General features: G+C 34.4%; 2 protein-coding genes across 4 annotated transcripts; both read left to right on the top strand.

Annotated features, from left to right (window-relative positions):
• Nucleotides 1-6,282, top strand: LOC144557496 (granule-bound starch synthase 1b, chloroplastic/amyloplastic-like). Its single transcript, XM_078306077.1, has 14 exons — nt 1-1,287; nt 1,798-2,133; nt 2,494-2,574; nt 2,681-2,779; nt 2,876-2,965; nt 3,052-3,112; nt 3,201-3,301; nt 3,386-3,495; nt 3,575-3,824; nt 4,136-4,312; nt 4,860-5,051; nt 5,289-5,375; nt 5,461-5,589; nt 5,921-6,282. Exons 2-14 carry the CDS (start codon nt 1,816-1,818, stop codon nt 6,035-6,037), a joined length of 1,812 nt encoding a protein of 603 aa, XP_078162203.1. The 5' UTR covers nt 1-1,287; nt 1,798-1,815; the 3' UTR covers nt 6,038-6,282.
• A 9,241-nt stretch (nt 6,283-15,523) lies between these two features.
• LOC144557495 (granule-bound starch synthase 1, chloroplastic/amyloplastic-like) lies at nt 15,524-22,719 on the top strand. 3 transcript variants are annotated; one of them, XM_078306074.1, is made up of 15 exons: nt 15,524-15,899; nt 16,429-17,775; nt 18,375-18,714; nt 18,957-19,037; nt 19,131-19,229; nt 19,323-19,412; nt 19,498-19,558; nt 19,650-19,750; nt 19,840-19,968; nt 20,042-20,266; nt 20,585-20,761; nt 21,155-21,346; nt 21,886-21,972; nt 22,062-22,190; nt 22,423-22,719. In XM_078306074.1, exons 3-15 carry the CDS (start codon nt 18,391-18,393, stop codon nt 22,537-22,539), a joined length of 1,812 nt encoding a protein of 603 aa, XP_078162200.1. In that variant the 5' UTR covers nt 15,524-15,899; nt 16,429-17,775; nt 18,375-18,390; the 3' UTR covers nt 22,540-22,719. The 3 variants fall into 3 exon arrangements, with proteins under 3 accessions (XP_078162200.1, XP_078162199.1, XP_078162201.1); XM_078306073.1 differs by having other exon boundaries at nt 16,152-17,775; XM_078306075.1 differs by having other exon boundaries at nt 15,644-17,775; nt 19,840-19,949; nt 20,026-20,266.
• Nucleotides 22,720-23,512: the final 793 nt, after the last annotated feature.

The raw sequence follows: 23,512 nt of genomic DNA, 5'->3' as shown, positions 1-23,512 counted from the left end.
TAGACATTAAAAAAAAAATATCAGAATCAAACTAACAATTCGTGAAAAAAAAGGGAAGAGCACTGTAATGAATTACTCCTTAACTTTGCTTTTATGATAGTGGATGTATCAATGAATTGGGTCAGGTTGGGACAAGAATAATTTAGTAATATCCTTATACCGGTCTACCCTGATTGACCTGTCAGGTTACTATATAATTTAATAGTATCCTTATAGGTCCGACCTGTCATGGATCACGGTCATGGCTTGACCTGACCTCTCCTTCATAAGAGAGAAAAACATCTTCTAGCTCAAAGGGTGGGCAGTTGATAAAACCATAAGGGCATGTACTTCCATTTTAAAGGGCATAAGTCTATGCAATTCTTATTTTCATCATTTTTTTCTCAATAACCAGCTTCAATTTTATAGAATATGCAAATATAACTAAATTACTCAGGTCTTGATCTGTTTACCCTACCTGACCTCACCTGTCATTGGTCAGGAAATGTTTAACCTGCATCTAACCCAAGAACCCATCCCGTAGTTCTAAATGGGTCGGGTCTAGTTGTATCAGGAATTGATGCCCCTGATATAAACAAGACATCTGCACACTGTCTTCCATTATTCCAAGCTTTATAATGCTCATCCCTCTAGCTAGTTGCCTTTACCAGTATTTTTTCAATGTTATTAAAGGAACCTACATTCAGCATATAAAGTAGTGTTTTAATTAGGTCTATTAAATTATAGCGACCAACATAGTAACTATCAATGGATGATTTTATGTTGAACCTTGCTCAAGATCTAGGTAAAAGCTTATAATTTTGTTTACATTCTATCTAAATGGTGAATGGAGTTGTCAGATATTGCTCTTTCATTTTCAGATTATTTATTTTATTTAATTTTTTTTTTTTTGAGAACCTAAGAGTAACTAGTTTTAAATCCTTCAAATGCACAGGATTTACATTTTACAATAATTACTTATAAGACATTACACTGTTTCTAATCTTGGAAAAAATTAATAATTATAGTGTTACTTTATTCAAGAACCAATTGGAGTGTCTCAGTAATCAACCAAAGTATTTGTGTGGGACAAGCAATCGTGAGAAAGTTGCCACGTGGCAATCCAGCGGTTACTGAAATTTACGGTTACAATAGGCGTGGCATTGGGCCTGATGTGCCAGAGGTTGGAGGGCATTACCCCGTCCCTTCTCACTTTTCCAGAGTTTGTGTGTACACTCCCGATTTCTTCTTTATTTTGCAGAGAGATCGAGAGAAGAGTAATCTCAATCTACATCTTGCAAAGGAAAGGTAATTTGATTTTACTATTTTTTCCTTCTAGGTATTTTTTTCCCCATAATTTCTAGGGATTTTGGCAAGTCTAAGGATCTGATCATGTAAATTCTTAAAAGGATCCCATCTCTTGCATATGCATTCAGTAACTCGGTAGTTTGTTAGATTTTAGATTCTTTAAGGTATAATGTGGATACGTTTATTTAAGATTGAGAACGGGAGGGGATCTTTCTGGAATTGTTGCATGTTCCTCTCCATTGTGTGTTTGTTAGGCATGGCGCAGCGTTGCTTTTGTTGAAATTTAAATCTAGTTATGTTGTTGATTTAGATTATTTGTTAATTACTGGATGATTTGAATTTGAAAATAAAAAATCTGAAGTTCAATCAAAGGAGTAAGGTTTATGTTAGCTTTTGTCTGATTTAAAATGAGGAGGAAGAAACTTCCCTCGCTTTTAAGTTTTCTTACCAAGTTTAGCCATGAAATTCTAATAATATTGTTGTAAGGGAATTGTTTAACCAAAATTTCAGAAATAATTCAACTTCACAATGGCAACTCTCACTGCATCACAACTCCCCACATGCACTAATACCAAGACCAAGTATGAGCTGAGATTTTTCGGCAAGGCACAAATTGTTGCTTGCCCCCGGCTCAGGCTAAGCATCTCATTCAAATCGCTTCAAGTAAGGTCCTGTGCTGCCAATCCAGCTCTGAATAACTCCAAGCAAGGTGCAAGCAATGAGAATTTTGAAAACATAGATATGCACCAGCCGATGAAAATTGTTTTTGTCAGTGCTGATATATCATTGTGGAGCAAGACTCGTGTTCTTGGTAATGTTCTTGATGGCCTCCCCCCAGCCATGGCGGTAATATTCACAGCTTATCCTTTATTTTGTTTTATTAAATTGAGAACAAAGAAAACGACAAAAAAGGCTCTTTTTTTGCAAAAGAATAATAATCATACTGTGTTGGGCTTTTGTTTTGTTAGGGTACCACTTGTTCGGTAATTCGTACCATTTTCTTTGAACTATTTGGTTTCAATAAAACCAGTGGGTTTCCCCTACTTTCTTAAAAAAAAAAATGTGATGGGGCTTTCAAATTTTTATTTTTTGCTTTCAGAATGTGGTTAACTTTGAGTACACAATAAAAGTAGCTGTTGTAAGAATAATAATAATAAAAATATGTACAATTTTAATCAAGCTTTAGCTTTGAATTTTGATTTGAAGGCAAATGGACACAAAGTCATGGTTGTTACTCCGTTGTATGGTCATTATAGTGATGCATGGGATACTGGTTTCTGGGCAGAGGTAATATTTAAATTTGTTTCTGCATTTCCATGTTCGTGTTATTCTCTCTTTCTTCTTTTTGTATAACTCAAGTTTCTAACGTGAGAACTTATGATATTATGTGTAGATAGACGCCGGGGAGAAATATGAAACGGTCCGTTATTTTCACCGCCATGAGAGCGGTGTTAACCGGGTCTTCATTGACAACCCCATGTTCCTTCAAAAGGTCTTCTTTCTAGTTCATGTCAGTGTATTTTTTATTTAGCTTGTATTAGGATTTCTATTTTGAAAATAATTATGCTTTTATCTGATATATTTATAGGTGTGGGGCATGGAGGGTGGTAAGATCTACGACTCTGATACCAGTACTGACAATCATGACACCCAAATGTGCTTCAGCCTATTGTGCTTGGTCCGCAATTTTGTTTATGAAAGTTTAAATCAATTTTTTTATGAGATTGAAATGATCGTAAATGCTGGTTTCATTTGACATCTCAGGCTGCTCTTGAGGCACCTAGGATTCTGAAGTTCCACAACCAGCAGTTTTCTGGACCATATGGTTGGCAATAAATCTTGTTCACATTCTTATTTAACATATTTACTCTGCTATTATACACTTTTGTATATCTTTTGATTTGTCTATTCAGGTGAGGATGTTGTGTTTGTGTGCAATGACTGGCACACTGCTCTTCTCCCATGCTACCTCAAGAGCTTGTACCAGCCCCACGGTATCTACGCAAATGCCAAGGTAATTTTCTTTTCTTTGTTATCTAATTTTATAATACCAATTTTGATGATCTTCCAGGGTTAATTTTGGAAATATTGTTTTTAGGTTGCTTTCTCCATCCACAACATTACATCACAAGGCCGGTTTGCTATTGACAATTTTGCCCTTCTCAACCTCCCTGATAGCTTCAAACCATCTTTTGAATTTACTGATGGGTATGAAGTTTCTGATTTTACACGATTTCATATAATACTGTTAAATTAAATGAAATTATGAAGATATGACTTCTTTTAGGCATGAAAAGCTGGTGAAGGGAAAAAAAATCAACTGGATGAAGGCTGGAATTCGGGAGTGCGACCTGTTATTAACCGTTAGCCCATACCATGCCACGGAGCTCCATTCAGTTGTTGAATGTGGTGTTCAATTAGGCAAATTCATCACATCAAAACAACCAGCCATAAAGGGTATTGTGAATGGTATAGATGTCAAGAAGTGGACCCCGGTTGTTGACAGATTCATCTTTTCTAACTATGATGCCACAGCAGTAAGTAGTATTTCTTACCACAATTGAACTCTAATTTTATTATCTGTTCATAATAATTGTTTTGTGATTTAAATAATGTGTTCAGAGCATTCTCACTAGATAGAATGCACCCAAATTTATTTGAAGTACTATATATCATGCACACTATGTATTCCTGGTCAAAATTTAGATTCGTAGTACAAGGCTAGTTCCTTTCTTTTGAGCAGTACAATAGCATAGAGAATCAGGGACAACCAATACTATAAAATTAAATTCAGGTGAGCTAATGCTACCGGTGGAAGGTTGGTGATTTCTTTCTTTTCAAATAACAGGCGAATGAAGCTAAGCCTCTAAACAAAGAGGCCTTGCAAGCTGTGATGGAGCTTCCTGTTGACCGCAACATTCCCTTGATTGCCTTCATCGGCTGTCTCGAAGAGCAGAAAGGCTCTGACATTCTTGCTGCCTCCATACCTCAACTTATGGAAGCAAATGTGCAAGTCATCATTCTTGTAAGAATATAGTCTCCAGAAGAAATTTTGTTGTTAATTTTTGTGTTAAGAAAAAGATTAATGCACGCCCCCTAGAAAGCCATTTTGTTATTAGTAAGAATACTATCTCCATAAGAAATTTTGTTGTTGTTAGAGAAGATTAATGCAGACCCATAAAATTATCACAACCTTGGAAGAGAGTTCATGAATGTGATCTTGGGAAGATCCTAATTGACAGCTATATGCGTATTCTGATAATTTCTTCAACGGTACCCATATTTTATCTCTCTGTTTCCTAGGGAGAGCAAGGAAGCATTTATAGTTTAGATATCTTCTATAGAGTAGAAAGGAATAAGTATGGTGGGTCTTCTTTGTGCTTTCTTAGGACCCTTTCACATTTCTACTTTCTTATCACTCTTGCGGATATCTGTGATATTTTGTGACAAGTTTTAGTGCTAAAAAAACTGTATTAATTTCTAATGTGATATTGTAGTGATGATATTTAATTATTGGGTTACTGTATTAAACATATTTTCCTTTCTTCTCTTGTTTGTCTGAAAATAAATAGGCAATCGGCAAGAAAAAGATAGAGCTCAAATTTGAAGCTCTGGAGGCAAAATATCCTGAGAAGGTCAGGATATTGACAAGCTTCACTGACCGGTGGCTGCACCGTGTCATAGCTGGTGCCGACTTTTTGATAGTGCCTAGTCGCTTTGAGCCTGGGGGGTTCATTCAGCTTCTAGGTATGCGTTATGGCACGGTATGTACTTTCCTCCTAACTATCTCTTGATACTTTCAGAGGATGACACTTGTCAGTATAATAGAAACTACCAAACTCTATTTTCAATTTAGAAGAAGTTGCATTACATAAAAACAGAACATACAATGGTATGAATATAACATGCACTGGGTTTATGGTCCAGGAACTAGCAGATTTAAACACCTTTTTGGTTAGAAAATACACCAGTCTGCCTTTTAAATGTACTCTTTTATGCAGCTTCCAGTAGTATCCTGCACTGGAGGTCTGGTGGACACAGTCATTGATGGGGAAACAGGTTTCTACATAAGTCGGTTTAGTATCAAGGTATGCACAATATCAATATATGCTATCAATATTCTCTCCACAGGTCATTAATTAATTAACATGAGTGCCTTGTTTTTCCTTTCAGTATGAAGAGATAGACCCTTCTGATGTGTTGAGAGTTGTCACAACTCTTAAGCGTGTTATTAAGGTCGTTGGCACAGCTTTGCATAAAGAGATGATTTGGAACTGCATGTCTCAGGACCTCTCATGGAAGGTATTATACCATTTTAGATAATGAATAACAAAAAAAAAAGTAAAGAAAAAAAAAAAGATAACTCAGTAGTATCCGTTGCTGAGCTGGGATGGACAAATATTTGGTTCTACTAGACAATTATCCCTTTTTGGGGTCTACTGTTAGAATGCATGATATGCATCATGTCACTTTTGTTCTGCTATCTTATTCTTGATCTCTGAGATCTTAAGATCATATATATATATTTTTTAAAATTAGGCATGAAACCTACTTGGGATTTTATTAACCTAAAGAGCAAGCCGACCTTGTATATTATATTCACATGTTTATATTTCATTTCCTGTATGATTAGGGTCCTGCAAAAGAGTGGGAGAGAGCTCTACTGAGCCTGGGTGTTAAAGGAAGCGACGCTGGAATGGAGAAGGAGATGGTGCCTCTTGCCAAAGAAAATGAGGCCGAAAATGAATGATGTGATGTTACACTGATGTAGGTGTTGGTTGATTAGTCTCTTTGGATAATTGATATGCTAGCTCTGTGTGTGTTTCAGTGACAAATTGATCTGTATACCTTTGCGTATGCAGTAAATGAATAATCTGTGACTATTTTGTGTCGTATGTCATTTCTTATTTTAAGTTTGGCTGCCTGGTTGGATTGTTAAATGGGAAATATGTGCAATGCACTTTTAAGTCTGTCTACTTCGTTATTCGTTTATTAACATCTTTAGCTTTTATAATAGTTCAATATGTATTAGTTAAAGGAGGGTTCCAATGCCTTATGTCTTTCATACCTCATCATACCTCATATTTTATATCTTCGTTTTCAAAGTCCAAATTATCGATCTGAACTGTTCAACATGATATATATACTAAACTATGGTTAGGGATGAAATTTTATAATTTTTGAAATTTTTTTACTATTTTTCAAGATGGGTAGAAAATCACTGTTTTTTGAACGGTTCAAAAACAGTGATTTTGTACCTATATTAAAAAAATAGTAAAATAATTCCAAAAAATATATAATTTCATCTCTATGCATATTTTAGTATAAATATTATGTTGAACGGTTCGGTTCGACAATTTGGACTTTAAAAATGAAGATATAAAATATGAGGTATGAAAAAGATGAGGCATTGGAACCCTCCTCTATAGTTATAACTAATTATATGTTAAGTAAAATTAGTTAGTTGTTAAATGGATCAACATGTGCGTCAATTATATAGAAGTTTTAAATCGCAGCTTAAAAATTATATGGGTAAAAATATTGTGTTGTTAATAAATAACTAAATGTTAGACAAAACGATTATATTTTTTGTGTAATATCAAAAAAACTTATTTCTAACCGATTTGACAGTTAGAATTATTGAATTGGTTTGTCATGACGATTGTCTGAAAATAATGATGATTAAGCATGTGAGGTACGTAGAGCACAACAAACATTTTTTCATCAGGATGGATAGAACTTAGATGGAAATAAATCTGCTGTGATTCCAATGGAATAACAGGGTCCTGTTATTCCGATCTCAACCATTTAAAGTTTTTCATGTGAGAATCTCAATGACAAAACTTTTTCATACACGAATCTCAACGAAGTTGAATGGTTGGGATCGGAATAACAAGACTGTTATTCCATTGGAATCACAGCAGATTTATTTCCTGGAAAGGCATTCAGGTGAATTCTTGCTACATAGATCGGTTAAGAAAAAAATTAAGCTCCAAATTAACTAATTCAAAAGCAAGAAAGCAGTGTTATTTGTGAACAATTAAAAATGCACCTTAAATCCTCAAGTAAATCTAAATGCAGTTGGTGCTGTTATGATCCACACACTTGTGCTAGCTATTCTATATTATTCTAAGCTCCTGGTGACTCCTCTCTAGCAAATTGCTTTTATCACCTTCACTTAACAGAGTTACATTTTTTTTAATCCAAATTTGATCTTATTTTTTCTGTTCAAATTGTATGATCTGAAACAACGTATCAGATTGATTTGCCTAAGTCATTAGAAACTTCTAGACTACAGGCTCAGCGCAATGGCCAATGGCACATGCTCCTCCTTTATACGGTGAGATGCAGATTTAATTCTTGCAAAAAATATTAAAAAATACTGAAGTGTACTGCGATGTTAAATAAAAAAAGATTCATTAGCAGGTCGATTTGGTTGATTCACTGTAAATTGGATTGTTTGAAAAATCCAAATTGTACATCCTGCCATCGGAGTCCTAAATAACAGTGAATACGGGCTCCTTACCAACAACCTATTTTAGTATAATTCGGTTCAATTTATTTTTAACCTTGTTCAGAAAATGGCTTACAACCTCCTGCTGTAAATTTTCAGCCAAGATTAAAAACTCTACTAGCATAAAATTTTGATACTCTCTCTATCTGCAATATATAGTTTTATATGACTTAAATTCAGAAGCGTACTTATAGTGAATAAAAGTCAAATTGATCTTCATTTATTTCAAAATATGTTTACTTTAATTGATTTTGCTATATAATTTAAAGTAAATGCTATGAATATAATAAATTGATTCCCATAATTTTATAAAATATTTATATGACTGATTCCCATACAAAATTTTTGAAGTTCGACTCCCGTAACTTGAAAGTCTGCCTCCGCTCCTACTTAAGTTATCCAATTAGTCGGTTGTAGGTTACAATTTACGTTGATATAGAGACACATAGTCATGCTTTTATTGACTAATGAAAATCATGCTGTGTGAGTTGTAGAAAATAATCAAATAAGAAAGTTACCGTGGACACATTCGTTTCTCTCAATATAAATTAGTTATAACTAGTTATATGTTAAGTAAGATTAGTTAGTTGTTACATGGATCAGCATGCGCATCAATTGTATAGGAGTTTTAAATCATAACTTTAAAATTATATGGCTAAGAAAATCGTGTTGTAACGTACAACAAATAACTATATGCTGGTGAACACGTTATATTTATTTAATATCACAAAAAAAATATTTCTAACAAATGTGACAACTAAAATCATTAAATTGGCTTGTCATCACGATAGAACATTAGGTAATAATTAGCCCCAAATTAACTAATTCAAAAGCAAGAAAACGTTGTCATTTGTGAACAATTAAAAATGCACCTTAAATCCTGTAGTAAATATAAATGCAGTTGGTGCTGTTATGATACACATCATTCCAAATTTCCAATCCACACACTCGTGCTAGCTATTATATTATTTCAAGCTCCTGAATACTCATCTCTCTAGCAAATTGCTTAATTTTATCGCCTTCACTTACAGAGTTACATTTTTTAATATAATTTGGTTCAATTAATTTTTAATCTTGGTCAGAAAATATGGCTAGCAACCTTCTGCTGTATATTTGATACCAGGGTTAAAAACTCTACTAGCTAGCATAACATTTTGATAGCCTCTCTATCTGCAATATATAGTTTTATATGACTTAAATTAATATCATTAAGTTATTTAATTAGTCGGTTGTATGTTACAATTTTCATTGATGTAGTGACACATAGTCATGCTTTTATTGACTAACGAAAATCATACTGAGTGAGTTGTAGAAAATAATAAAATAAGAAAGTTATTGTGGACCCATCCGTAAATTTTGAAAGATTATGTTCTACAAATACATAAAAAATTGTCATTATTTATTTCAAACAATCAGGAGCGAATTTATATTTGCTAGACAGGGGTCACATTGAACCCCATTTGGTTTAAAAATCCTTTAAAGTTGTACTATAAATTATAATATTAAAGATAAATGAGGAGGGCTCAAATGCCCCAACAATCCATGCCCCAGTTCTGCCCAAAATTTGAACCTCTGATATGCACGTTATGATTCGTGCAAAAGAGAACGCTGGATTAGAGGCTCTAGTTCACCCCTAACCCCCCCCCCCCCCCCCCCCCCCCGCTCTCTCTCTCTCTCTGAATCGCTTTTTCTCCAACCCCTTACGATTTCGATCAAAACCCTGAGGCAGGCCTCCGCTTGCCCCTCCTGTTCGCTCGACACCGATTACGCTCCCCTCTCACCTCTCCTGTCCCCTCGGTTTCACTGTCCATATCTCCTCACTCGCAAGTTCTTATTTTATCCCAAGAACAAAGAATTGTCTTCATGGCTGTTGCCACCACCGTCAAGCCCTTCACCAAGTGAATGCGCTAGTTCAGTATTAGAAGTACTCGGGAGCACCTCCCAGTTGTTCATTAATCTTTACAATTCATTTGCAATTTTCATTTTCGGATGATTGTTATTGTTATTAAATTTTTTTTTTTACTTTTTCTTATTTTTAATGTTTGATGTGCTCGATAATACATGAAATTTTCTCATTTTCTGAAGAGAAATTTTTCTTTGAGTACCTCACAGTTGTTGGCGGGAGGAGAAAGAGAGAGAGCTTGTTGCTGTATAGCACGGAGGAGGAAGAGATGAAGAGAGGATCAATCATTTTCTGAAGGAACTGGAGAGCGGCAGCAAATGTGAGAAGTGGAGAGAGAGAGAAATAGAGGAACTGAGGAAGCGCACCTTTATTTCAAAATGAGAAGTTTCGGATGGAGATAATCTAAACTGCTAATCTCAAAATTAGAGTGCGGTTCAGATTTTGGAAAAATTTGAGGCATAAATTTTTGGAGCATTTGAGTCCTCCTCAAGATAAATTTGCTAAATGTAAGCTAGATTTAACCTATAGATTTAAATCCTTATGTGCATATTGACTTATGATTAAAATTGGTATATTTATATTTACTCGAAATCTTTATGTGCATATTGATTCTACCTTGATCTCTGCAAACAATAATTTAAATTTGGAAGCTGATATGAGTACCCGCGCTACAGTATCCGTACAGTACCTGTACCTAAACTGCCATAACTGCATTTCAGATCTGTAAATTTTTTTTTTAATATTAATAGTCAAATTTTGAAGTATGTAGTCCAAAGAACACAATTATTTATATCTATATAGTAAACAATGTAAATAATAAATTAATTATTTTTAAATAATCGTGCCCGCATTTTTTTTTGAAATTTATGATGTCGTACCCGCACCTAAACTGCCATAATTACTTGTGGGGACCGCAACTGTTCCAGATCTGTAACTTTATTTTAAAATATTAATAGTCAAATCTTGAAGTATATAGTTCAAAGAACACAAGTATTTATATCTATATAGTAAACAATGTAAATGATAAATTAATTATTTTTAAATAATCGTACCCGCACCTTTTTTTGAAATTTCTGATGTCGTACCCCCACCTAAACTGCCATAATTGCTTGTGGAGACTGCAATCGTTCCAGATCTATAACTTTTTTTTAAATATTAATAGTCAAATCTTGAAGTATATAGTTCAAAGAACACAAATATTTATATCTATATAGTAAACAATATTGTAATTTTTACATAAGTGCTTGTGGGGACCTAAACTGCCATAATGTTGTAATTAGATCCCTCCTCTTTTTACATATGACACTGAAAGTATTAATATCTAAGTATTGAAAGTATTTATATCTATGCACTGAAGTATTTATTTTTATGAGGTAAACTATTTTTGTTAGAGAAATATTGATGCGGAATTAGTGCCGAGGCTTTGAAAGGGTGCTGCTGGAATTTTAGAATAATAATTAGTTGAGACTATATAATATCTTTTAAGAATAATAATTAGTGGACACAATATAATTAGTGGGGACCATAATACATTATTCCTCTAAATGCAGGTACTGTAGCGCGAGTACTGTGCGGGTACTGTAGCACGGGTACAGAAATGATTATTCTTTAAATTTCTGACAATGAATTTATTGAGTACATAAAATATTTTGTAACAACATTTTTATTTTATTTTATAGTTGCTTATATTTTTTTCACATTTTCAATATTTTTTTTTTCTGATCTTTTTCTTACTTTAGACAAACTCATAGTTCAAAAAAAAAAAATTAAGCATGATCAAACATAATTAAATACAAAAAAACATGACTAAAATAATTGAACATAACTAAATACGACAAAATATAATTAATATTAAAAGTTTATAAACTTCATATTTTGTTTCTAATTATTTATAATGAGTTTACAATCAAGTATTAGAGACTTCACTACCAGCTACTACTGTATCAAAAAGTTGGAATAAAAGCTTGATAATATAATAAATCAAAATAATTATTGACAATAATGACAATGTCAGTATTGAAATATGTCCTATAACTAAGATATTATAAATTAATTCTAATGCCTCTAAAACACTCTTCCCTGAACATAAAAAAAATAAATCCAAATGTCTATTTATGAGAAATGAGTTTACAAAAACATCCATTACAAATATGAAATATCAACTATAAAAGTAAAAAATCAAGTGTCATTTACAACACATAATAGTTGAAGTTTTGCATCAACATTTGAAGTTGTTTGAATGTAGATACTGTTAAGTACAACTAATTTGAGTTACAAATATTGACACAATCAAATTAAAACACTTTATCGATGCATTTTGGTTTTCAAAAGTTTGTGAACGACTGACAATATTAAATTTCACACATTTATAAAAGCTTGAAATTGTTTCTTTAAAGAAACAAAATTATATAATTTTAACTTGGATCCCAATATTTCTAAATAGTAAGACCACATAAAGAATATTAATGCCGATAGTAAATGAACCATTGTTGCACGATATGTTGAAAATATATTATATTTTAATTTCCTCCAATATCTCAATTTTCCTTTTTAAATAAAATGTAACAAATAATTATAGGGAGATGATATGAGTACCCGCACTCTCATCCCCCCATTATCCCCCCAATTTTATTTGTTCAATCTCGTCCACATTTCTCATGATCTATAAGGAATTTTGCGAATCTAAAATCACGAACGTCTTCTACACAATTTTATCTTTCAAATGAGATCTATGATGACATACTTTCGAGCTCGTCATCACACAAGTATTTATACCTCGTCATTTAAGTATTTATACATAGTATTTTTCACATATGACACTACTGACATTTAAAAGTATTAATATCAAGTATTACAAGTATTTATATCTATTCATTGAAGTATTTATACCTATGTGGTCAACTATTTTTGTTAGAGAAAGGTTGACGCAGGGACGATTAGGGAAATGTGATGCGGAGATGCGGGGTCCACGATTGGGGATAAATACTTACAAGTATAGGTATAAATAATTGTATGATGCAGTATAAATACTTGCACAACGAGGTATAAATACTTGTGTGACGATGAATCTGAAAGTACGTCATCATGGATCTCATTTGAAAAATAAAATTGCATAGAATACATTCGTGGTTTTAGATTCGCAAAATTCCTCATAGAACGTGAGAAATGTGGAAGATATTGAAAAAAAAAACCCACCTCTAAAAACGTGTATGATTATTCTCCCCATGTAGTTTGAGCGGTCTCTCCATATAGTTATACATGCAAGTATTAATATCTTAATTTGCAAGCATTAATTTATTATCTTCCAAGTATTTATGCTAGTGTTTTGAATAAATTTAGTTAAATTAGTTAGTTAAGTTAGTTTATGGGAAGTTAAAATCTGTTTAAGAGATGTGGGTATAATGCGGATACTGGAGTGTGGGGATTGAAATAATTATTCATAATTATATAGAGAGGTAAGTTACTAAAATTTTATTCGTTAATTTTGTTAGCTCTAAATATATATCTCAATTAACTTATGATAATATAATTTTTTGGATACTAATATTGAATTATTATATAAAAAATTTAATCAATTATTTTTTTATTTAAAAGTAAAAAAGTTACTTAAAATCTAATTTTATTCTCTTAGTATATATATCTTACTATAGTATTTTTGTCTTCTTTCAACTTATCCGCTGGAGCTACTACAATGTCTTTTATACAAAATCATGGAAAGCTTCAATCACGTTTTCTGAACCAACAATATTTTTCTTGTGAGTTGTACTTATTAATTTAATGTAAGAAGTGTGAAATTTCTTCTCATGTTAATATTATTCAAAAATAAATTATGAAAGTTCTTTATGATGCTGTCATGCTATGCTACCTCTATGTTATTTTCATGCATTTAATTTGATTATTATTGATCTGGTCTTTCTTATGCCTTCGTAAAAAATTGGAAAGGAAAAAACTTAGGATTTTAGCAAAATTAATCGGTAGAAGTCTTGAAAGCGATAAATTTATTTGCTTTGAGTAATCAATTAATTTACTATAGCATTCATGTCGTTCCTTTTCTTTTAATCGAAAATTATATTAAATATTTTCCTACGGGCTTCAATGGCAAATATATAGATTGATTGTTGTTCTAGTGCAACTAAGTTGTTTTTTTTAATTTTTTTTTAAAGACTAAAATGTCAATCCAAACCGTTAGATGTGATCTATATATTAAAATGTGCATGGAGACCAAATTATATATATATTTTTTAATTTATTTACTATTTATTTACTATTTTTTTTATTAAACATCTAATGGTTTAGATCGGCTATTTGGACTTCGAGTATGTATATATGTATATGTGTATGTGTATATGTGTGTATGTGTGTGTGTATGTGTATGTGTATATCTTTTTAGTCTGGTACTCGTGCTGCTGGGGAATAGTATGTTTTGGTATCTTGTTTGTTTGTAACTCAACAGTTTCTGAAATGAAATGGGCAACAACCTTTTATCAAAAAAAAAAAAAAAAGTGTATGTGTATATGTGTGTATGTGTGTATGTATGTGTGTATGTGTGTGTATGTGTGTGTATGTGTGTGTGTGTTACATATATTATAAAAATTGAAAAAAAAAAAGATCAACAAGCTGTCAGAATTTGAATTTTTTTGAATAAAGGCCAAGTCCTTAATTAGTATTATATTTAGGCTTGTGATATCCAACTGACAAATAAAATCAAAGTTCACAAAAAAAATCAAAGTTATAAAAATTTACGACATCACTTCGTAAATACATCAAATATTTTATTTTTTAGCATATACTCTAAATAAGAAAACTTTTTTTTCACAAAATTATTCAAATCAACATACTAAGATCTCTATAAAAAAAATAAAATAAAAATAATAGCGAACCGCCTGTCCCACGGGCGGTCCGCTTATGTTTTGGGCCGCCCGTGGGCCTGGCGGTTGGGGCATTTTAAAAAAAAAAATTCAATGTAGGGTTAATTTTAAAATTAAGTTTTTTTTAAGGATATTAATAAAAATGGCCGGAGAAATAGAGATCTAACTTACTCATTTTTATTTATATATTTATAAAGTACTTTCCATTCAGGTATCAAACCTTCCCACATGAAGAACGCTATTTTTTATTATTAGACTAAAAACTAATTTTTTATTAAAAAAATATTTATCAATTATGAAACAATACATTACCGCACTAAAATTATGACGGTACTAAACACACGAATTTACATCCGTATTATGTAAATATATGGACTGTATACTGAATTTGTATCCTCTGTATTACCGAAATGTGTGTTAATAAATCTGGATTGTCCGATTGAGATCCAAAGAACCCTGTTTGTCATAGGCATGGGCCAGATTGGCTCCCATCCCGATCAGACGGCCGAGATGCATGATGCTCTTTAGAGCATTTTTTGTATGCTATTTGGAATTGGAGTTAATGCAGAAGATGCGGACTCTGTATACTGACTACTGACTACTGAGCCTACAGCCCTACACACTCTTGAGTCTTGAGTATACCGAGTACAGTGCCTAAGGGCTTCCAATAAAAAAAAAAGAGTATACTGAGTACAGTGATGCGAATTCCATGCTCTCCGGGCGGAAAACAAGTACTCCCCACAGAAACTTTGAAATCTCAGGCGGCGGCTTCTCCTGGCTGGCCTTCTCTTTCCCCTCTCGTACTGTTCCTCGGCCCCCTTCCCCTTCCCCTCCACAACCCCCATCCCCCCCAACACTCCCGGCGAAATACAAGGAACAGCGTGCTTCCTCTCATTCTCTTTCACTTCGTCGGAGATGTGATAACTATTGTCACTTCCTAATCGGACACTTTACCAAAGAGGATGAAATGGTTAACACGTGCTCCCCTCTTCCCACTTCTCCTCCACCCATTTCCTCTCCTCCAATTTCTTCTCTCTAACCACTTGACCAGTGTGTAGCTGGTATTGGCTCTCATATGGCTGGTTATGACTTACGATCTATGACTAAAGAGGGTAATGTGGCCACAACTAGTGTAACGGGTCAGATTATGTGGCCACACCTAGTTTGGCCGGTCATGCAGTGTAACCGGTCAGATTCTGTAAAGGGCTGTTGTGGTGTGGGTGGAGCTTGGCCTGGTTCTGGCGGGAGGAAGAGGAGAGAACTAGGGGAAAAACTGAGGAGAACAGGAGCTAGAGACCACCAGTATTCTTTGTTCTGTGGTAAACTGGTAATTCATATTCTTAATTCTCCCTGCTGATTGACCAGTTCTTGTCCACCTTTAATTGGTAGAACTTGACCTTGAGATGCTTAATTGTTTACTAAGCCTGATATTATCTTGGTTAGTAATAGAGATTTAATTGTTTAGTTGTGTCGGAAATCTGGGTGAGGCCTTCCTTTTTGAAGGCCACAAGTGACCATCCTTGTTCCATTTGTTATCTGCCTGAGACGAAGTCTGACTTTTTTTTTTTTGATATACCAGAGTTGCTGCTGATCGGTGACCCGTGGTTATACTTAAATTGATATTAGTTACTAGAACTTTGGTTTGATGTCAAGTTTTGGGTGAAACCCAACAGGTTACTGTTTCATACTAGTTGGAACCATGAGGTTTTATAGAATTGAGTCTAGAACAGCCTTGCTGGATAAGTGCTTTGCTTCTAGTTGGATTTGGGTTATGATGACTGATGAGGACCCTATTGATACCTCTTGGTACCAGTCCATGCCATGATCAATATGTTCATCTCTAGACCATATACTAGGTTGATGAATTGCCATGATACTTGGGGTGACTTTATGTCTATGTGTTATGTTGAACTCAAATTGCTGCCATGTTACTATGCTTAATCTTCTTTTGGTGAGTAATTACTTCTTGGTTGCCTATGGCTTTTGCCTTGCTTTGTTAATTTTGGTCTTGTGTTGTGGCTGTTAGTTCGAATTAAGGAGTTCCGTTTCCAAACCTGTTTGGTACAAGGCTGTACTAGTCTTTATTGCCCATTTAATAGTATTTTTCGAGTAATTTGAGTTCTCGGTGACCTCTCAAGTTTTTGTCTAATTGGTGCCAGTCTCCATTGCTATTCTGGTTCTAATCTGAACTTCAGCTGTTGTTTTGTATTTCTCGCAAGGCCTAATAAGGTTTAGGGACTGTTGTGCGACAGATTTTTTATATATTGTTGAGATTGCCATTCTTAGTGGGAATTTCAACCAAGTAACCCGAAAAAAGTTATTTAAAATGTATCCTAAGTAAGGGGGATGATTATATTTGCTTCATAATTATTTAATGAGAGACTCCCTGTTTTGAGCACCCATATGACCCCAACAAACCAAAACATAGTTTTCAAGAATTAAGGAATTGCAATTAAATAATAGCAATTGACTATCAAGATCCTGTGAATTCGGGTCACTAAGACAAGCTGTATTATAGAGACTTATTAGTTATTACTACTATGCTATTTGCTGAATCTTGATAATTCCTATGGTTTAATTTCAAACATATTTTATTTTGTACTTTTGAATTATTACTAATAGTGGCATATGTTTAAAATTGAGAATATGCATTTGACTTATTTTGGTAATACGAATATGTTATTTTGAAAGCATGCCTGATATTGATAGGAATATGCATTCGACTAAATTCTATTTTGGTGAATGGAGTTGTCTAATGTTGCTTTTCATTTTTCCCCTTTTTTATTTGAGAATTTAGAACAGGTAGACGTCATAATATTTCTATTTTGGTAAACCAAAATTGTAGTTTTAGTTTATTCAAAGAACCAAGTAATCATAATATTCATTTTTAGACGTCATAATATTTCGATTTGGGTAAACCAAAATTGTAGTTTTAGTTTATTCAAACAACCAAGTAAAGTATCTCAGGCAGCCAACCTATGGTGTGTAACAAGCAATCACTTGGAAGGCAACACGTGGCAGTTTGGCAGTTTGCGAAATCCACGGTTACAAATAATGAGGCCCCTGGGCGGAACTATGTGCCATAGAGGTGTGATAGTGTGATACCTGCCCCTTCTCACCCTTCGACTCTTGTGCTTATCTGAGTTCTTCTTTACTTTGAGGAGGATCAAGAGAAGAAGAGTCTACACCCTAACAAAGCAAAGGTAGTTTGATTTTAATATTTTCCTTTTTTTCTTTTGGAAATTTTTCATAATTTGTTGGGGGTTAGGCAGTTCATGGATCTGATGATGTAATCCCTTACAGGGGTTTCCATCTCTCGTAGAAGTATTCGTAACTCAGTGAATTGTTAGGATCTAAGTTTCTTGAAGGGGTCTTTGTATGTGTTCGGCATGAAGCAACGTTGATTTTGTTGAAATTTAAATCCAGTTGTGTTGTTGATCAGATTTTTCCTTGTTAGTGGTTGATTTGAATTTATAACATAACAAATCTGAAGTTCAATTAATAAGTAGGGTTTGTCTTAGTTTCCATCCGATTTAATTTTCTTTTATTTAAGCGAGGTAAACACACCACCGATTTATATTGAAATCAAATGTTTAAAAGGACCTGAGACCAAACCTTTTATCTCACTTCTAATTTTCTGATCGAGACAGACTGTTGATTGGCCTTATTTTAACAAATTTAGATATTTGGAGTCTCAAAATTTTTGTAAAACAAAATTGTTTGAAACTGAAATTTGTAGAATTAAAAACCAAAAGAAGGAACATAAACAATTTTTTTTACAATTCCTTTAATTTTTCTACAGTTATAAAGAAACAGATATGGAAGCTCTCACTGCATCTCAATTCATCTCCAACTGTGCCTGTGCCAAGCCAGAACATGAGTCGAGATTCTTGGGCAAGACCCAAATTGTTGCCTGCCCTGGGCTGAGGCCTGGCAACTCAGTCGAGCTGCTCCAAGTCAGGTCCTGTGCCATGAACCCAACTCTAAAGACTACAAGGCACAGTGTGGGCAATGAGAAAACTGAGAACATCATGCGTATGCAACAGGGGATGAAAATCGTTTTTGTCAGTGCTGAGATGGCGCCTTGGAGCAAGACCGGTGGTCTTGGCGACGTGCTAGGTGGCCTTCCCCCAGCCATGGCAGTAATTTTCTCAGCTTCCCCCTTCTCTTTTGTTGGGGAACTGCCTCAAAATTAGGAAACTATTTTTCTTTTTGCAAAAGAAAGCTATATATCATACTGGGTGATGGGGCTTTTAAATTCCTATTTTTGGTTTCTATATTGTGGGCAGCTTTGACAAAACAACAAATGTTGCTGTTGTAAATTGAATAATATAATACGCTATTTCAATATCAAGTTTTAGATTTGAAGTTCCTATTTATGTAGGCAAACGGACACAGAGTTATGGTTGTTAGCCCAAGGCATGACCAATACAGCGATGCCTGGGATACTAGCGTCCTGGCTGAGGTAATATTTAAACTTTTTTTCTCCAGAATGCATCAGTTTATATATCTGTATAATTTGTCTTTCTAATTAGAGAAATTGTATTTTTGTGTGTAGTTTAAAGTTGGAAATAAGAATGAAACAGTGCGGTTTTTCCACTGTTATAAAAGAGGCGTGGACCGGGTGTTTGTTGACCACCCAATGTTTCTTGAAAAGGTCTTCTTTCATTTAAGTTTCATATATCTTTATTTTCTTATCTACACTATACTTGCGTTGAAAATTATTATGTTTTTATCCGAAATATTCTAGGTGTGGGGAAAGACTGGTAGTAAGATCTACGGCCCCATCGCTGGTACTGACTATGAGGACAACCAGCTGCGCTTCAGTTTATTGTGCCTGGTTTGTAATGCTGTTTTCTCAAAATAAAACAAGTTTCTTATACTTTTGAAATATTTTTATATGTTTGATTTTTTTTATGTTTCAGGCTGCTCTTGAGGCACCTAGGATTCTAAATCTGAGCAACCAGAACTTCTCTGGACCATATGGTCTGACAATATAATATATTCAAATTTTAGTCTAACATATTTACCTTGTACTATGCTAAGAATTTGTACATCTTATGATTTGTCTATACAGGAGAAGATGTTGCATTTGTGTGCAATGACTGGCACACTGCTGCTCTCCCTTGTTATCTTAAGAGCATGTACCAGCCCCATGGTATTTATGCCAATGCAAAGGTAATTTCCTTTTCTTTCAACTTCTAACTTACAAGTTTAATTTTGTGAATTTTCCAGGTTCAATTGCTTACTTCAGTTCTTTAATGTAGGTTGCTTTCTGCATCCACAACATTGCATATCAGGGGCGGTATGCGTTTGATGATTTTTCCCTTCTCAACCTCCCTGATAGCTTCAAACGATCTTTTGAATTCTATGATGAGTACGAAGTTTCTTGTTTTGTACCATTTTTTATACTACAAAAGAACTTAAAATATTAACATATGACTTCCTTTCAGATACGACAAGCCGAAGGGACTGAAAATCAACTGGATGAAGGCTGGAATAATGGAGTGTGACCTGTTACTAACTGTTAGTCCATACTATGCTGAGGAGCTCCGTTCAGCTGCTGGTCTTGGATTGGACCAGTACATTTTGTCAAAACAACCATCCATAAAGGGTATTGTTAACGGCATGGATATCAACGAGTGGAACCCACTTATTGACAAATTTATCGCCATTAACTATGATGCCACAACTGTAAGTGGTACTTAACCTGTTAAACCGATGTTAAATCCTAATTTCATTGTTCACTGATACTTTTAATTGCTTTCAATATTTGAATGATGTGTCCAGAACAGTATCGCGACATAAATGAAAATGCATCCAGATTAATTAGAATGGTACTATGCCACACACAAAATGTTTTATACTTTGGAAGATATATTCTTTTCAGGTCAAAATTAAATTTGAAACAAAAGGCCTGTTTATTCTTTTTGAGCAGTAGAGCAACATAGAGGAAGTCAAGGTTATGCCAAAAATAAACTTGTGGGGTTTTGTTCTTTTTCTTAAATACAGGTGAATGAAGCTAAGCCTCTGAACAAGGAGGCATTGCAAGCAGAGACAGGGCTCCCTGTCGACCGCAGCATTCCCTTGATTGCCTTCATCGGCCGTCTTGAGGAACAGAAAGGATCTGACATTCTTGCTGCCGCACTACCTGAACTTATGGAGGATAATATCCAAGTTGTCATTCTTGTAAGAGTACAATTCCAAGAAGAATTTTTGTTTTTAGTACTGTAATAATAGCCCCTACATAGAATTTTGTTCCATGTATGCAAGGTGGGTGATAGTGTGATACCAAAGATGAAACCTTTGGAAGATCTGGGGTCAAACTTTATGCCTATTTTGATAATTTCTTCCAAGGAAATGCTGTTATGGTATTTTATCATTTTTTTCCTAGCTAGAGCAAGAAAGCAGGAATATGTTAGGCATTGATTATGGTGATCCTTTTTGTGCTTTCTGAGGACCTGTTCAAATTTCTTTTCAGTCTCTGCAGATCTGATTGATACTTGATGATAATATTCTAGTGCTTTGGCTGCTGTATTAAACAAATTTTTCTCTTCTTCTGTTTTTTGTGTGAAAAAATAGGGAACTGGGAAGAAGAAATTGCAGCGTGAACTTGAGGCCATTGAGGCAATGTACCCTAACAAAGTCCGGGCAGTAACCAACTTCAGTGCTGCCTTGGCCCATCAAATGTTAGCTGGTGCTGATTTCTTGGTGATGCCAAGCCGGTTCGAGCCCTGTGGCTTGATTCAACTCCAAGGAATGCGATATGGCACAGTATGCACTTCTATCCTTATTTAGTTCTTGCTACTTTCAGAGGTTGGTAATTGTCTGTGAATTAGGCCCTGCCAGACCCCAATATCAATTCAGAAAAAGGTACAGAAAGGTAGAATTTGAAAGCAATAGTACATGAAGAAAAGTTTGCTTGTAGAGAGGCTTACTGGGGTTTAATCTTCAAATGGTGCCAGTGATGATTATTTGTAGATACTCTAGGGTTGAGTTCTTTTGGAATAACTTTGAAGTACATGTTATTGCTGAGACAACACAAATCGAGAGGGTTTTTATTTGGGATTTTGGTTGATAGAAAAATTGAATGCATGGTTCTAAAATATGTTTCTGTTATTATTAACTGTAATAGGTAGCCATATTTTTGCCTCCGTGTTTTGTAAGAAAAAAAAAAATCAAATGAGGTTTTCTGGGGTTGCTTATCCTTGTCTGATCCTTTGCAGCAAAAATCACAAACTAGGAGATTATATCTTTTATTTGGTTAATTGTGAAGAAATCAGTCTGAACTGTATGCACTATGTTTCATGCAGCCTGTAGTAGTTTCCTCCACTGGAGGCCTTGTGGACACAATCGTAGAAGGGAGAACTGGCTTCCACATGGGTCGGTTCAGTGCCAAGGTATGCATGATTCAACATATGCTTATACCATCAAGTATTATTTTTTCTGGTACATTAATTAACTTGAGTGCCTTGTTTTTCTCTTCCAGTTTGAAGTGGTAGACCCGGCAGATGTCTCGAAAGTCGTGACAACTCTGAAGCGCACCATTAATGTCATCGGCACTGCTGTGCACAAAGAAATGATTCAGAACTGCATGGCTCAGGACCTCTCATGGAAGGTAATGTATTGTCTTAATAAAAAAAACAAAAAGAGAAATATAAAGAACAATTGGGAGGGATGTATATTTAGTATAGCCAAATAATCATTTTTTAAAGGTGCTTGCTAACAGGACCATATCACTTATTCTGTTATCTTTTTTTCTGAGTAAAAATATGGGTCAATGCCCATATTCTGTTATCTTATCCTAACTTTTATATCTTGCATTTACATTTTAATTTTTGTATGATTAGGGTCCTGCAAAAGAGTGGGAGAGTACACTACTGAGCCTGGGTGTTGAAGGAAGCAAGGCTGGAATTGATGGGGAGGAGACTGCACCTCTCGCGAAGGAAAATGTAGCAGCTCCTTGAAAACTCAATGATGTGATGATTGGACCTGTATGTATTACCGTGCTGATTCTCGATGTGTGTGTTTGATATGTTAGTGCCTTGTGTGTTCGGTTTTGTCAAATTAAATAAAAACATTTGTGTGTGGTGAATAATAATATGGAGGTTAATAATAATGGCAACATTTCATGTGCTCGAAATAAATTTATGTCCTGCTCTCCCTATTAAACTGTTGACAATTGTGTGTTATATGTTGCTTATAAAGTTGAGTTGGCTGCTTCAATTTATAAAATAGATAACATAAGAAGCATTGGAGCCCCGAATTAACTAATCCTTAGAAAAGGAAGCAATCTGACTATAGCTTAGGCCCTGTAAGAAGTTCCCGATCCCTCTTTTCTACTTATTTTTAGTAAGCTGCTTCTATCAGTATTTTTTCTTGTTTTTATCAAAGTCTTCTTTCAGTGTATGAAGTCACGTTTAGCAAACTAGGCTTACTTTAGTAATTACTAATGACAACAGATTAACTGTAATTGGAGCACGGTATGTCAGTATGTTCAACCTTGCTTGAGACTTGGGCAAATGTTTAATACTGGGTTAATGCTCTCTACTGCTATTGATTTCGACTTTCTTTTTCTTCTTTGAATGATGCTACAGTCGAGCATCTTATATGAGAGTGCAACGTGCCTATGAAAATCAAAATATTTGACATCTTAGTGATAAGACAACGAATTCTGACTAATGATGTTATCGCAAAGTGGGATTTGATTTGTGACTTTAGATACCATCTATGCCGCACATGTGTGAATGGGAAGATGCACTACCCTTGCTATTCAACTGATTCAATGCACAAAGAGTTTGGAGAACGATTTAAATGCTTTGCGCGTTTGGGTATCGTTTGTAGATCTAGTTTTGCAGGGAAGGGAACAACACTGATATTCACAACAGAGTCGATACATGATAGATGAGATCAGGGGTGGATTCATAATTTCTGTCAGAT

This window comes from Carex rostrata, chromosome 7, assembly GCF_964058835.1.
Source record: "Carex rostrata chromosome 7, lpCarRost1.2, whole genome shotgun sequence".
Lineage (NCBI taxonomy): Eukaryota > Viridiplantae > Streptophyta > Magnoliopsida > Poales > Cyperaceae > Carex > Carex rostrata.
The sequence above is the reverse complement of the archived record's forward strand: the minus strand, read 5'-3'. Positions and strand labels throughout refer to the sequence as shown.